The following is a 14,857-nucleotide window of genomic DNA, read 5'->3' as shown; positions in this document are numbered from 1 at the left end:
AAATTTCCCAGAAGTTCTACAAAATACGGGAGAGGGAGGAAGAGATATGTGCAAACGCCTTTGTTTAGCATTGGTCCTAACATAAATCATCATTATTCCTTTTCTGCTGTCATACAGCAAGAATGTTGTAGTCGTCAGATTTGACTGAAGTGCTAAATTGACAATAACGTTTTCAGCAAAAATTTTAAGAAATACTCCTCCCCTTCCATACAGACAGTTCTCTTCAGAAGTTACGTTCACACCTTTGAGTTCAAAACCAGGGAAACTTGTGACATTAGCATAATGCTCTGGGAAATTAATTTATGTATCAAAATTAAGGTCCTTTTGATTTTAGAAAGTTTTCATGACAAAAAAAAAAATCATATTTCAAAGCAATAAAACATTGCAGAACATAACCATGAATCTTAGAAATTTTAAAGGATTTTTTTTAGGATAAACCAATAATTCCTCATGAGTTACCTCACCGTTCAAATTGGAATAGTTAGCTTTTATAGCTGAAAGGAAGCTCTTATTAACTTGTTGGCCCATGTTGGATAGAAAAATGAAGAAAACTTTTAGTGAATTGCTATAGAGCTTACTTCTGATCATGTAACGGGAAGAATTTTTCTCAACACGTGAGACCAACTAAAATATTCTGCCCACTTAACATCGCAACAACTGCTTTACAGAAGTCCAGTGCCCACACATCTGACATGTACTTTAAAGAGTACTTCCAGGCTATTGGCACTCAAATGCAGCTACTGAATATTGTCTTTTAATTCTGGGAGCTCTTTCTGATGAACAACGTGCAGGCAATGCCCCCTTCTGGCTGTGCTCTCAGCTCTGAGCACAACCAGGGAGCACACCCATGCAAGGCAGGCAGTGACAAACAAGACCTTTTAGGCAAACTATTTCAGGTTATTGTCATTTTTGCCTGGATGAGTCAGGCTTGCGAAAGTTTTTCATTATCACCATAAAAATGTGGGTGAAGTGAAACAAAGCCTAACATTTTACTTAATGAGAAACAAATACAAAATTGTAACAAATAAAATATTCTGTTTCTTAAATATTTCCTTAAACATGCAATCCAGCCCTTACGCTTGAAAGCATGACTTGTTTTTAACATGCTTTCTAGGGCACAGAGTTCTGTAACACAGCAATTAGTATAGTTTACTATTTTGAAACATAGACGTTAAACCAGTTCTGATGTCAATTATTATATAGTTAGATTCCTCTTGTGTTTACAACATTTCTATAATGTCTGACAAAATATGGAATGATGTTAGCATAGAGAGGAATAGAAAATACATTTTCAGATGAAACGTTACACGTATTCCAGAAGAAAATCCAAGGAAATCAAAAGGAATTCTTTCTGGGAAGACTGTAAAAGTACATACTCTTCTTTTATGCAATTTTAGTATGGTGGAAATAAAGAAGTGTAATATATGAAACTAGTTTAAAAGCTTAGAAAAAAAATAAAATGAAATAACATACATGTTATTAATGAATAACTATAGAAAAAAGTGTATAATTACATGTTAATTAAATTCTCTCCTTATTGTATCTGCAATGCCTCAAAATTATATTTTCTTTCTGTGTATTCTCCTTCCAGCAAAATATCCTGAAAAAGCAGAAACTTTTAAGCCTTTCACAACTGGAAGAAAGAAATAATAAAACTAGAGAGTTTTGTGTTTTGGTTTTTTTTAAACTGAGATTTATATTCAGAAATAAACTGAACTTCAACATGCTTGTATTACATATCCTTCTGTTTACAGTCTTCCACTTAAGTCTAAACTAAACAACAACCCTGGCAGAACACAGTGAATTTGAGGAACTTGGATGAACTATTTCTAGGTAAAAGTTAAGTGAACCATTTTCCTTTATACAAAAATAATTATACTCTGGCAGAGAGCCAGTCTTCTGTGTGTATCACTCCCCACCCCCCCCCAGTTTCTGTAAAATTCAACATCACCTTTCTTATCTGGTTATTTAGGACTTTTTAATTTTTCTGTTCTCAAAGTATAAGCTTATTCTTGCATTTGCAGCTTTTCATTTATCTCTGCCTGTAAAGAAAGTCAGAAGAAAAAAGTGGTTATGCTGGAGCTATCTTAGGCTGCACATTGTCTTTGTGGTTTTGACACAGTGTGGTGCAGTCAGACAGACATTATCCTACACACCTTCCTGTTTTGCAGACATAACGGTGTTTCAGCCTGTACTTACGCGATAACACTTTATCGTATTACTGTGCGCAATCCCGATGTATGGTATGTCTGCCATGAATGGGAAGTGATCTGGGACAGCCATTTCTCATATAACCTTGTCTTGGGAGATAGGCTAATTTGCCTGTATTCTCAGACAGCCTTTACCAATAAACACCAAATCAGAAAAATTGCTTTGGAATTTGGTTGTTTCCACTGTTTTCCTTTGCTGCAGATGTTTGTTCTCTAGTGTAATACGTTTTATTGAAATGGCTGGAATTAGAAAGCATTACTGAAAATGAACAATAAAAAAACATATTTCTGTGATGTTGCTTGTCTTTCTTAATTACAAACACAATTATGAATGTGTATCATATTCTGGAAATCCAGACTGTTGTAGATACTGAACACTTAATTTGCAATGCAATATTTGTGGGGGAAAGTACAAAGGTTCTGACATATTTTAGTGAAATCTCCATCAGTGATAAAGTGTAGCAGTTCTTAATTTGATAGCATTTAGAAATGTGGGATCACTGGGACAAAGACCACAAATATTGGGGTTTTATGGGGAGTTTATGTGTATTTTTCAGTGTCGGCATACACCACTGCCAAGATACATGCGGAACAGAAGGAGTGCAATGACACAGTCCTTCCAAGAATTGTGATGTTTTGTTGAAACAATTGGAAAGGGCTCACAGGTCCTTCACAGACTCCACCAAAACTTACCCAAAACTTAAGATACATTCTGAATAGACTTCATGTAATTTTGATAAAGTGGATGGATGTGGCCCATAAAAACTTGCAGTAACTCGCCATGTTAGGAACATTTTGTTTTGCCAGTCCTGGAAATCCCTACTGCTGCTATCCTGCAAACTCCCTGTCATTGGATAGCCTCAACATCTGTTGTATGGAGAACTTTTTTTTCCAAAGTTCTCCATACAACTGATCAGCATCAAAAAGCTGGGATTTCTATCTCAACTTTGTGTCTTTGGATATTGTTTTCATCATATTAAATCCACCCTCAAGTATCAACAAATATGTTCGTATCCCTTTACTCCTATAAACTATAAGTATACTTAGATGCTTTCCTGTGGAACACTGACCCTCCAGGCTAATCCTCTCCTAGCCACCCCAGATGCCTTTTTCTCCTCCAGTATTTTTAAATCTCTCTGCCTCCAATTCTACATTCACTGGAAATCAGTTGCCACCATGCTTACTCTGGCTGCTGTTACAATCACTGACCGTCAGCACTGTGATTTCAGACTAAAAGTTATTTTCTAGACCCAACGAGAGCAAAAGCTGTCCACTGTAGACAAAATGCAGATTGCAAAATCACAGTTCTTTCATAACAACACAATGCCATGAATTTGATTGTGTAGCAGCTAAAAAATCTAATGGTGAGACTACCCCAACTGAAAAATCAGGTGAAAAAGATGAACTGTTGAACAACTTTCAAAAACAAAAAGGATTTTTTTTTTCTAGGTATACAACCAGAGTTCTGAAAGAGGAAAAAATGCATTTCTTTCATCTCAGCAGGTTTTGTAAAGAAGAAAAGCTCTTAGCACTGATGTTAATGAAATCAAGGTCAAGTGAAAATCATGCATTTCCTTTGTTCTGTAGGTATGGAAAGGAGTAAGAGAACATAGGCTAGGTTCTCTTCCATTGCCAAAGGCATGCTGAAAGGGAATATGAAATCAAGTAGGTAGATCTAATGATGGTATCATTATTTCAATTGATATTTCCCATTCATACATAATCCATGTTAAGCAATTGATCAATATCACACTATTTTCAGATAATACTATATATTAAACTTCTGCTTAGTCAACCGTATCCAATGTGCTGGATCAAAAACTGTAATGACACAAAGTTTAAAGTGCTTAATGCCACCTGATTGCTGAAAGAAGACCACATAGTATTTCCATTGTTGAACTGAGTCCTAGCTGATTTACTATCAATAATTTCATATGCTTGAGGGAGCAGTTTACAAAATAACAATGGTCTACTCTGCTGGCTTTCCACATGTTTCAATTTACAGACTACCCTATGGAGAAGCAGATCACACTACTACAAATTTAAGCCCACTGACAATAGCTTACTACCTTTCATGAACCCTGAAGAAATAACTCACAGACTCTTCAGAGTCTGCAGACCACACACTGGAACCTGATCTGTTCCATTAGGGCAGCTCTTCTACACTTATGCACCTACCAACCAAGGTCTAGAATTGGTATGAGTGTGTTATTCCTCATACAGATTGGAGGATGTGTAACAAAGATGTGTCTAACAATTTATATTAAGCACATATTGCTCATGCTTCATCCTAGCAGCTGGTCCTGAACCCCCGAAGAGGAATTTTACCACTGACATCACTAAGAGCAGGATTTGGCCCATGTTTCTTAACACATAGTAATGCTGAAGATATATGTTGTTATATTACTGAATATTTTTTATCTTGTCACACGTAGGCTGACTAAACTATGAGCTATTTATAGAGGCTAATTCACATTCTTACAGCATATGGACGTGCTTTTTGCCAGCTTTAGCATGAACACAGTTTATATTCATTAAAGCTGAGCTAGCTAATTAACCATAGAATTAGCGAATAGCTTTCTAGCAATAGTACCTCAAGGTTGCCAATAATTTCATTTGGGATTCCACCCACTGCAGACTTCTGATCTTCAACAGTGAAAGCAGCCACAGCACCTGCCTCAAGGGACTCTGCCTCTGGACAGGATTCCTCCAGGTGACCTTCTTGATCAGGTCCCTAGCAGCAACCAACCATAATAAGAAATATGTGAGTTAGAGCATCCTCTTGTTCTCTACAGGACCCAACAGTGTCAGCCCAAAGACACCCAACAATCACAGAATCACAGAATCACCTAGGTTGGAAGAGACCTCCAAGATCACCTAGTCCAGCCTCTGACCTAACACTACCAAGTCCCCCACTAAACCATATCACTAAGCTCTACATCTAAACATCTCTTAAAGACCTCCAGGGATGGTGACTCAACCACTTCCCTGGGCAGCCCATTCCAATGCCTAACAACCCTTTCAGTAAAGAAGTTCTTCCTAACATCCAACCTAAACCTCCCCTGGCGCAACTTCAGCCCATTCCCCCTCGTCCTGTCACCAGGCACGTGGGAGAACAGACCAACCCCCACCTCGCTACAGCCTCCTTTAAGGTATCTGTAGAGTGCGATAAGGTTGCCCCTGAGCCTCCTCTTCTCCAGGCTGAACAACCCCAGCTCCCTCAGCCGCTCCTCGTAAGACTTGTTCTCCAGACCCCTCACCACAATACACAAAGCCAGCATCTGAGAACTTTTGCTGACAGACTATCAGCATCACACCTTCACTGCCCAGGCCAGGCAGATGCTGAGGTTATGAAATTGCATGCGGCAAGAGCCCAGACATGCTGACTCAAATAAACATCCTCCTCTGCTGACTGGTTAATGCAATGAAAGCAACTTCATTCAAGCATTCATGTTAGAAGTGAATGCATTCTGGAGAAAATAAACGTCATTAGTGACTGGGCACCAATAGGACTAAATGAGTTAAGAGACTCATAGAAAAATAGCTAGGGGAAAAAAAGAAAAAAAAAGAGAACAAAACTCCATACCTTAGATTCCATCTCTGCAGCTATTGGCAATACTATCAATGATGCACAGCTCTCTGAAGGCATACCTTCTTCCAGTGAAGGAGGGAAGGGGCTAACTGCAGGTGGGGCAAGTTCAATCACATACTGGCAGTATATATGTAAGAAAAAAAAAAGTAATTCAGGTTTAATTATTGCTCATAGGTTTAATGCATCTTTTTTAAACAGAATTGAAATCCTTAGCTAACAGCAAAAACAATACTTTTTTTTTTTGGTTACTATCCAGGTGCTCAGAACTGGAAAGTATACTGAAAATGATTATAGATCAGCTTTAATTTCTAGTTGCATCTCAAGGGATCCCATTTATAACACTTGGAAAGAACAGATGATTTTCATAATTTCATAACACTACAGCTTCTTACTCATACGGATAATTAAGTTTAGAAAACACAGTGCTTAGGTAACATGCTGTCTTCGCAATGCAAATTTGTCACTTCTAAACAGGGATCTTGCTGCATTTTGGGATCAAATGACCCTGTTGACTTCTGGGGCATTCAATCAGAGGAGTGAGCAGGAGTAAGACTGTTGTTACACTGCATAAAATAAGGCCCTAAGAAAAAGATTTAAAGATGTGACTTTACCTTAAGAGTTAATCAATTTTTGTTGTTAGACCAACTTGCTCCCATTTCTTTTTCCTGTGATCATGGGAACTTCACTGGTATCCTGCTGGCATGTGAGCTGCTGCTCCAGGAATGTTTAGACCAGGAAATGGTGGTTTTGCCCCAGCACTAGCTGGAGATTCAGCACTTCATCCTCACTCAGGCTCTGTTGCAAGTGATGCAGAAGGCTGCCCTGAGTTCTCAAAAGGGCCAAGGTTTTTTGTTTTGTTTTGTGTTTTTTTGAGGGGGGTGTTTTTTTTTGTTTGTTTGTTTGTTTTTAAATCGGTGACATACCAAATAAGGTGACAAAAGTCATTTTTGAACTAGCAAGGAACAGGGTATAATAATGGTATGTTTTGGACCTCTACAAAAGGAAGTGCCCACTGAGAATACTATGCAGATGTTCCTGTTCTGAGTCAGCTATTAAAAAGCAGGGATTTGCTTGGATGGTGCAAGTCAACTGCATTAATTCACAACAGGGTAATTGCAGCTCCCATAAATTAAATTTCCTCACACCTTGGAAAGCGCAGCTAGGTTGATATTTGGCTTACTTACACTTACCTGCTACAATTAAACATGGTGAAAAACATGAAAGCTTCTGTAAATTTGCAGAAGTGATGACAAAAAAAAAACAAAAAAACAAAAAACAAACAGATAGGCCAATTCATTTTACTTTACTGCATTAAAAATGTCTTTTGTAGTCCTACAAGTATTTCAGAAGTTGTGTTTGGACTCTGTCATTATCTTCAAGATACCCTGTCATATGTGAGCTACCCAAAAAAGGTAGATAGTATTACCTCAAGTTTATAAGAACCCAAAAGGCTGACAGAAAGATTTCCAGAATTTAAGTGAGGAAAAAAGCAGGTTTTATAGAGACCAAGAAGCATTTCCAGTAACACTTGCGACTCAAATTTTGCAGCCCTCTGCTAGTGTCTAAATATTGACAAATGAAATAGTCAGACGGTTTATTTTTCATCAGAATGTTGATCTAAATGCTATTGTTTCTAAACTACACCAGAAGATTTGTTTTCAAATTCTAATGCTTTTTAAAATCAGAGTCCTTTTGATTTAGCAAATATTTCAATTTACTCTGATTTCTCACCCTGTATTTTCTCATTGAAAAATATTTGCTAAGTTGGAGGAGAATTCACAAATAGTTTCTGCTTCTTTAAAATAGCTGCTTTTAGTTATTTAGGTAAGTATTCATTTGAAATAGTTTGTTTAGATCAAATCCTTATTCCATTTATTCACTTTGGTTTCAATTTAAAAAAAAATAATAAAAAATAATGTAAAAAAACTAGATGGGGTTTTAAAATCAGTTCCCAACTAATCAAATAAATTTTTGTAGCTTGGATAAGATTTTCAGAGATTCTGTTTTAGAATAATATTTTTACTTCACTGCGTCCCTTTAAAGAGAGCTATTCTTTACTCATCTGTTCCATGTCTAATAATAACCCTTGGATCATTAAGAAATAACTAAATTACAGCAGAACTAGTCTCTTTAATGAGCTGTAACAGTCTCAACATTCAGCCAAAAGTTTTTTAAAAGTCTCTGAAACTGCAATGTAGAATATAAAATATTTTGTTTAGTAATAAGTTTGTAAGTTTGTGAGCAGTACTACATTTTAAAGCCAAAATATAGTGACCTAAAAATGCCATTCTGCATTGCTCCTTCCTATACATCGTCTCCTTAACAAGTCCAGGGGAAAATTAGAACGAATGAATTGTGGTGAGAGCCTGAAGCCAACAAACGTATTTAAATGAATCCTTCTGATGCAATACTTTCCTTTAAAAAAAAAAACACAATTAAGTCTTTGTATTTCCTTTGAACAAAACCCCATGTTTAATAGCACCGATGGCTCCATAGTAAAATCTATTTAAAAACAGAGGAGAGACAGTAAGTTTTATACAGTTACAGTTAGTTTTAAAAAATGTTGCTAGTTTCTGAAATCTGAGTAAATTTATGGCAAATTACTTCCACTGACCTACATTTAAAAAAAAACAATCATACTTTAAAAAAAAAAATCCTGAGGATTTATCATTATCTGAGCATTATTCACTATGACAAAGATGTATTACTCAAAGTGTCCTTTTGAATCAATGTAACTACCAAAACATGAGAAACAGTTTGGCAAGACGATAATGCCTTAAAATTAATTAGCAATATTTTCATGCACATTGAGATCCAATGGGTCCACGAGAACTCAAACATAAATAAAGGCAGTGACATAAATACAGAGAACATATCAGTGTCAGCTGCAGATAAAGTTCTGAGAGAGACCAGAGGGAGCAGAAGATAAATGCAATTTTCTTACTAATTCCGAGGTGCAGTGGGGTGCCAAAAGGCCCCTTGAACCCGGACAAGTTAGCGCAGGCTAGAGGCTGCTCCAGCGTTCAGCTGAGGATCATGTGGGATGCATCATTTGGCATCACCTTTACTTTCCCACCCCAGCTGCATCAAGTCCCAGCAGTCACAGCTGAGGGCTGCAGCCAGTGTTGAAACATCACTCTTAATTTCCAGCCACATGCCACCATTTTTTCCCAGAATTCTTTCTAGTATAAGTTTGCATAAAACCAGGTAAAGTATAAAAAGCGTCATGCTGTTCTGTACGTAAACCCACATGCTCTTCTTTTTGTTGAGAGCTAGCAAATTACGTTTTTACCAATGTAGGCAGAGCAAAGACAATAGAATAGTATACAGGAAAATTTCTAAAACAGAATAACGGCAGGAAAGAAGATTGGTAAAGTGTTCTAATAAATGAGTTCCACAGATGTGGTAGTTATTATAAAATTAGCTTTGCATAACTTACCAATATAACATTACATTTTCCCCCAGATGTTATCTGTTACTTGAATTAATTTTGCTTAAGTTTCTATTATTGCAGATTTTATCCACACCGTATTTTATTATTTAAGTTTCTGTGGCATAAAACAAGCCCTGGCTGATAGCATTACATTTAATAATATATGTAAGAGGTTTCAGTATTATACAAATGGCTGCTGGGTATATCTTAATAGTCATAGCGCAGAACGTCTGCTCTCAAAATATTATGTAGATTAAAACCAGCTATTTACTTACACTCTAATTCAAGCCATTGGAAAGGTTTGCAGTATTTATGTACATGGTATAAAGGGAACCAATCTACTCAGGGAATAAATGTCAGAGTTTGAAAATTAGCAAAGCTGAGGTCAAGGTCAGTTTGGATTTGCTTACATACTTGCTGAAAATTAGAATTTACAGTGTATGCTTATTTATTTCTTAAATGAGAAAAGAGAAGGTGGTGGTGGTGTATTTGCTTCTTTGATGTAAGGCTTTTGTACCACAGAAACATTTTAAAACCACCTTTTCAGCTTAATATTATCTGAAATTCTGTACTCCTGTCCACAGAGTCTTAACGCAAATTCTCTGTAGCTAATCTTACCAAACATAGGAAAATCATAGAATATCCCGAGTTGGAAGGGACCCATAAGGATCATCTAGTCCAACTCCTGGCACCGCACAGGTCTACCCAAAAGTTTAGGCCATGTGCCTAAGTGCACAGTCCAATCGCTTCTTAAATTCAGACAGGCTTGGTGCAGTGACTACTTCCCTGGGGAGCCTGTTCCAGTGTGCAACCACCCTCTCGGTGAAGAACCTCTTCCTGATGTCCAGCCTAAACTTCCCCTGCCTCAGCTTCACACCGTTCCTGCGGGTCCAAAATAATTATTTATAAGGATTAGAAAAAATATCCCAAGTTCAGCATGGACCATTTCTAAAGCCTAGTAACATCTTTCAAAGCTTTTCAATGTCCTTCAGTGGGATATGGATTTGGTTTTATATAATGATAGATACATTTTAAAAAAAGTGTTGTGTGTTATTCTCCATATTTATATCATCTGTGTAGTTTCTAACTGTATGCTATGGGGCCTCATGCTACTGGAGTCCTGCACAGACTTCTCTCTTACATATGATCATATGTGAAATTTGTTATGACCCAAAATCTTTAATATAGGATTGACATTATTTTGTCATTCACGCTAAGCACGTCCAGCTGCACACCTACCGATCTTCTGAATTTCAGTTGCTGGAACAAAAGGCATTTACAAGCTGTGGTGTGTTAGGTGCCTATATTTCACTATATTTCATGGGGTTGAGTTGGAATGAAAAACTAATGCGTGGAGATGCGCTGCCTCACCCTGATTCAAACCAGCTTTTTTTTTTTTTTCCCCCTCCTTAGCCTACCAGCATATGCAAACACAACAAATCCACTTTACCTGCCTTCTAAAGCATCCCACCAGTGTTCTCACAGGTGAGGTTTCTGGGAGGCTGCTGATAGCTTTTCAAATGCATTTCCTATCCTATTTCACAGCAATGCCATGCACAAGATCCAGAGGACTGAAGGATGTTATGAGGCACTCAGAAACTTAATCCAGATACATGATCTGTACAATGTGACTAAGATGGCAGAGCTTGCTTCTGAATGCCTTCACTACACACATTTGTATTAATATTTTAAGTAGAAATAAGATCAATGAGGGATTAAACTTGGCCTCTTAAGTATGTTCCTCAGTTGCCAATGATGTCCATGGAAAGTCTGTGTGCATGTTCCTGGGCAACAGTCTTCAAACCACTATTCCTTAAATGAGACAAGAGTTCAGTAAGTCAAAGGTATGCTTTACGTTCTTTTTCCTGCATTTCAGAATTCAAGTTAATACATTTTAAAGACAGTTTTCCATATTTCTGAGCTGAGATGTGAATCAACTTTGCTGACAATACATCAGCAATTAATCTAGTCCAAAATAGCTATCTGAAGCAATTTGGTGCCTACATTGACAAAACAGGATCTAGTCCTCCCCCCCAGGAAGCTGTAAATCAGTCAGTGACATCTGGCCTCAAGGACATCGGAGTCATCTGAAATGTGGTAATTTATATTAATGAACATCAGTATTAATTTTTAAATAAAAAGAATTTGCTGCTGCCATTATGTTTACATACGGAATATTATTTATAGCTTGTGTTCCTCCTTTCCTACATTTTGCCCATAAATTATTGTAAGGAAATACACTGTCACAGTTATAAATATTTTTCCTCAGAGTTAAAGCTTTTACATATCCTCTTACTGTTTTCAGTAACTGTATGAGGGAAGCAACCAGGATTTTCTTGCTTCTCTAACAACTGCTGCCAATTTTAATGCTTGATTGAGCAGAAAAGGGTGCTTCTACAAAAACAACCAAAGCTCTCCTCTCTGGAGACACGTTACTCCAGAACGCCCTTAATACCTAGATTCTGTAAGAATATCCTAACATCCCAGAAAAAATAAAATAAAATTCTGATTTTACTGGGCTGCAGTCATGTATTATCTACTTCTGCTTTTACCAATCTTCCAATTATTATTGACAATTCACAGATTATTTAGAAAGACAAAATAAGAGACATTAAAAAAAAAAAAGGAAAAAGAAACAGAAAACAACACCAAAACACCCAGTTGGCTTTCACGCTGAGGGCACATCTCTAAATGATTCAGCTTGGAATGGTCACTCTAAATTCACATTGTGTTTAGCATTGCCAAGTCTCCTAGAGTCATGGGATTACAAGAGAATCTCAGCTTTCATTTAAAAATAAATTTAGTGTCTAGCTCTTATGGTTGCAGAGGAAAGATGGAAAACATAAATCTTGAAAGCTCAAAAACTAGACTGCAAGCAAAAGGAACCAAAGAATAATTATTTTTAAGCAAGTCTCATGATTTTTTTGAGGTCTTGCTCAATATTTTAAATGCTTGAGGTTAACAATACCTTTTTCAAAGCAATGCATACAGATTTTGAGAAGGTGTGAAGGATTTTTTTTAGTCCCTGAAAGTGCAATGTTAGTATGTCAGAACTCTTCAAAGTACTAGCCCCCTCCCTTCCACTTCAAGGGCACTCAACAAGCAAACTGCAGCCAGCTCCCATTGTGGCTCTGCAGTTTTATTCAACAGAGATCTAAAGCCTTAAAAATAATAATAATAATAATAATAATCAAGAGCCTTTCCCACAGAAAACACCTAGCTGAATCTACAAATACTGGAAAAAATTAAGTTGGGTTTGTTTGTTTGCTTTGATTTTTTTTTCTAGCCATGTGATCACATGAGAAAACCATAGAAGTACATTCTGTTGAACCTAATGCACAATAGGCAATCTAATATTTTGGTGGCATTCACTTTATCAGGCTTTACATTTTCTTGTTGTACATCTCTTCTTCCAAATCATTTGATCAGGAAAGATCTGACAAGAATGCTGAAAATGTTATGATAAAAATATAAACGTATTTGGCCAGGTGTATTTTGGTATATCTTTCTGGAAGGAGGTCTTATACATTTTATCAAGACTTGCTGCAGTTTCAGAAAACAGATTTGCAACAGAGCATATGTCTTTGGCAACAAAATGGGTTAGAAGAATTAAAATGCTTAGAGGGATGGTATTCATCACACCTGCTTTAGGGGCTTTATCAACCCCCATAGTCAGCACTAAGAAGACTGCATCTCCTGGGGGAAAGTCAGAGCCACTAAGATAAATTAAGAACATAATAACTGCTTAATATACCTGCCCTGAACCACAGCAAGCACAGCCTGTTACCTCTCCTATCAGCAGTACAGGGAATCCAGGAAAGCTGGGTTCCTCACTCAGGCATCCCTGTTTGCCTGGAGCTGGGCAATAAGAAATATTCCCTTTCCTGTTAAAAGGACATCTGTAGGAACTCAGTGGGGACCAACAGCACCACGCACTCCTCCTGCAGCCCTGAGCACGTATGGCAAATTCAGGCATCTGTTGGCCTTATCCTGGGCTGCTTTTTCCTGATGTTACTCCCTCCATACAGCAACATCTCACCAACTATAACTGTTCCACAGTGCTTTAGGTCAGCCCCAAGAATGCCAAAACATGCTAATGGAGACATGCCTGTCTCCAGCATGTATGTCTCTCTCTGGCACATCTCACGCTGTAACACGCTTGTTAGAGCAGGCACGTGTCTCGGGAGCTGTACTACCCCACTGGATTTACCTCGGTTCAGTAAGCACAGTTGTCAGGCTTTATCTAAATATGAGTACAATGTATATGAAAGAAAGACACAATGAAGATCACCATAAAACTAGGGGAAAAAAAATTAAAAGATACCTCTGAAACAAAGAGGGTTCAAGAAGCAATTGGGAGCTCCTGCTGAGAAAGCCTGACAGCAGAATATTTTCTGTTGATAGCCATTTGTAGTCAATGCCTCAAGTTAGAGAGGTCCCACCTCCTTCCTTTATCCATTGCCCCTCTTGTACAGACTTACTTTGCCATCCATTTCCTCTGAAAATGGCATTTTCTCCACACAAGACTGGACCTGGACAGGCCCCTCACACAACTGCCCCACGCCCTGCCCACCACCAGACAAAGAAGCCCACTCTCCACAAACTCCTCGCAGACCTCAGGTGCATCGGCTGGGAATAGGCTTGTCTATATTGGTTCACCCTAAGCTCATGGCACAGAAATAGCTGCTCTAACATTTAAAAGGTTGCATTAAAAAAATTTACCTAGACAATATTGATTCTGAGCTAACAGGGGGAAAATATTGCTCATATAATTTAAAAACTACAATATAGATTTTTTTATTTTTTTAAAAAAAGCTATATTAGAAAACTTTTCAGGACATACGGACACATAAAATGTGGAGCTCGTATTCTTTTTTATTAGACCTAAAACATAAAGTCTTTGCCTGAGTGTGTAAGTTTCTGTTAAAACAACAATTTGTCCTGTGGACTGTAAATTCAATTACTGTTTTTATTGGAATCACATTTTGCTTTGGAAACAATCATGCTGGAAAAAGAACCAGTAACTTAGGCATCTTAAAAACATCTCAAAACAGGCATGGCTGTGAGAACAATTCAGTAATGGTAATTCTTCCACTGTGAACTGCAATGTTTTTAAAATCCATTTCCATATTTTTAATTAACACCTAGTTCAAAAAAAAAAACTTACTGTAGGTCATTTTAATCACAAATGGGAAAACAAATTTACTTTATCAGAAAATTGACTCAACACTATTTTAAGGACTTATTTTTCATGTTTTTATCATCCAAATTAAGTTATTAACATACATTTTCCAATTTAGGCATGCAGAAGTAAGCCAATTTTTCTCTCAAATTTCAGAGTTGCAGTTTTCAGTCACCTCTACATGAAACTAGTCTGTTTTAACACCAAAATATTTGATCAGTACAAACACAAAAACACATCAAAGATATCTGTTAAAACTGTGTTTCTACCTAACTTGAATCTGAAGTATTCTAGCCACAGTCTTTTAGTCAAAACAAACCATTACTTCCTTATATAATACTTAATTGTCATACCCCATTGTAAACAGGCGCTCCTTATTCCTCTACATGTTCATAAAGCTGTTTATATTGGATCTCAGCTTATACACTGGGGTTAGTTTT

The 14,857-nt window shown here is 37.2% G+C and overlaps 1 protein-coding gene across 2 annotated transcripts in view; it reads right to left on the bottom strand.

The window, feature by feature from the left end:
* Positions 1 to 14,857, bottom strand: part of CABCOCO1 (ciliary associated calcium binding coiled-coil 1) — a 172,173-nt gene that overhangs the window by 38,431 nt on the left and 118,885 nt on the right. For both annotated transcript variants that reach the window (XM_080597969.1, XM_080597970.1), the window contains 2 exons: positions 5,797 to 5,919; positions 4,804 to 4,944 (listed from right to left, as the gene is read on the bottom strand). In XM_080597969.1, the coding sequence (XP_080454095.1) occupies positions 4,804 to 4,944; positions 5,797 to 5,919 (264 nt within the window). The remainder of the gene's footprint in view (positions 1 to 4,803; positions 4,945 to 5,796; positions 5,920 to 14,857) is intronic.

Source organism: Anser brachyrhynchus, assembly GCF_964034855.1.
Source record: "Anser brachyrhynchus genome assembly, chromosome: 6".
Lineage (NCBI taxonomy): Eukaryota > Metazoa > Chordata > Aves > Anseriformes > Anatidae > Anser > Anser brachyrhynchus.
Note: the sequence above shows the minus strand (reverse complement) of the source record. Positions and strands in the feature narration are given on the sequence as shown.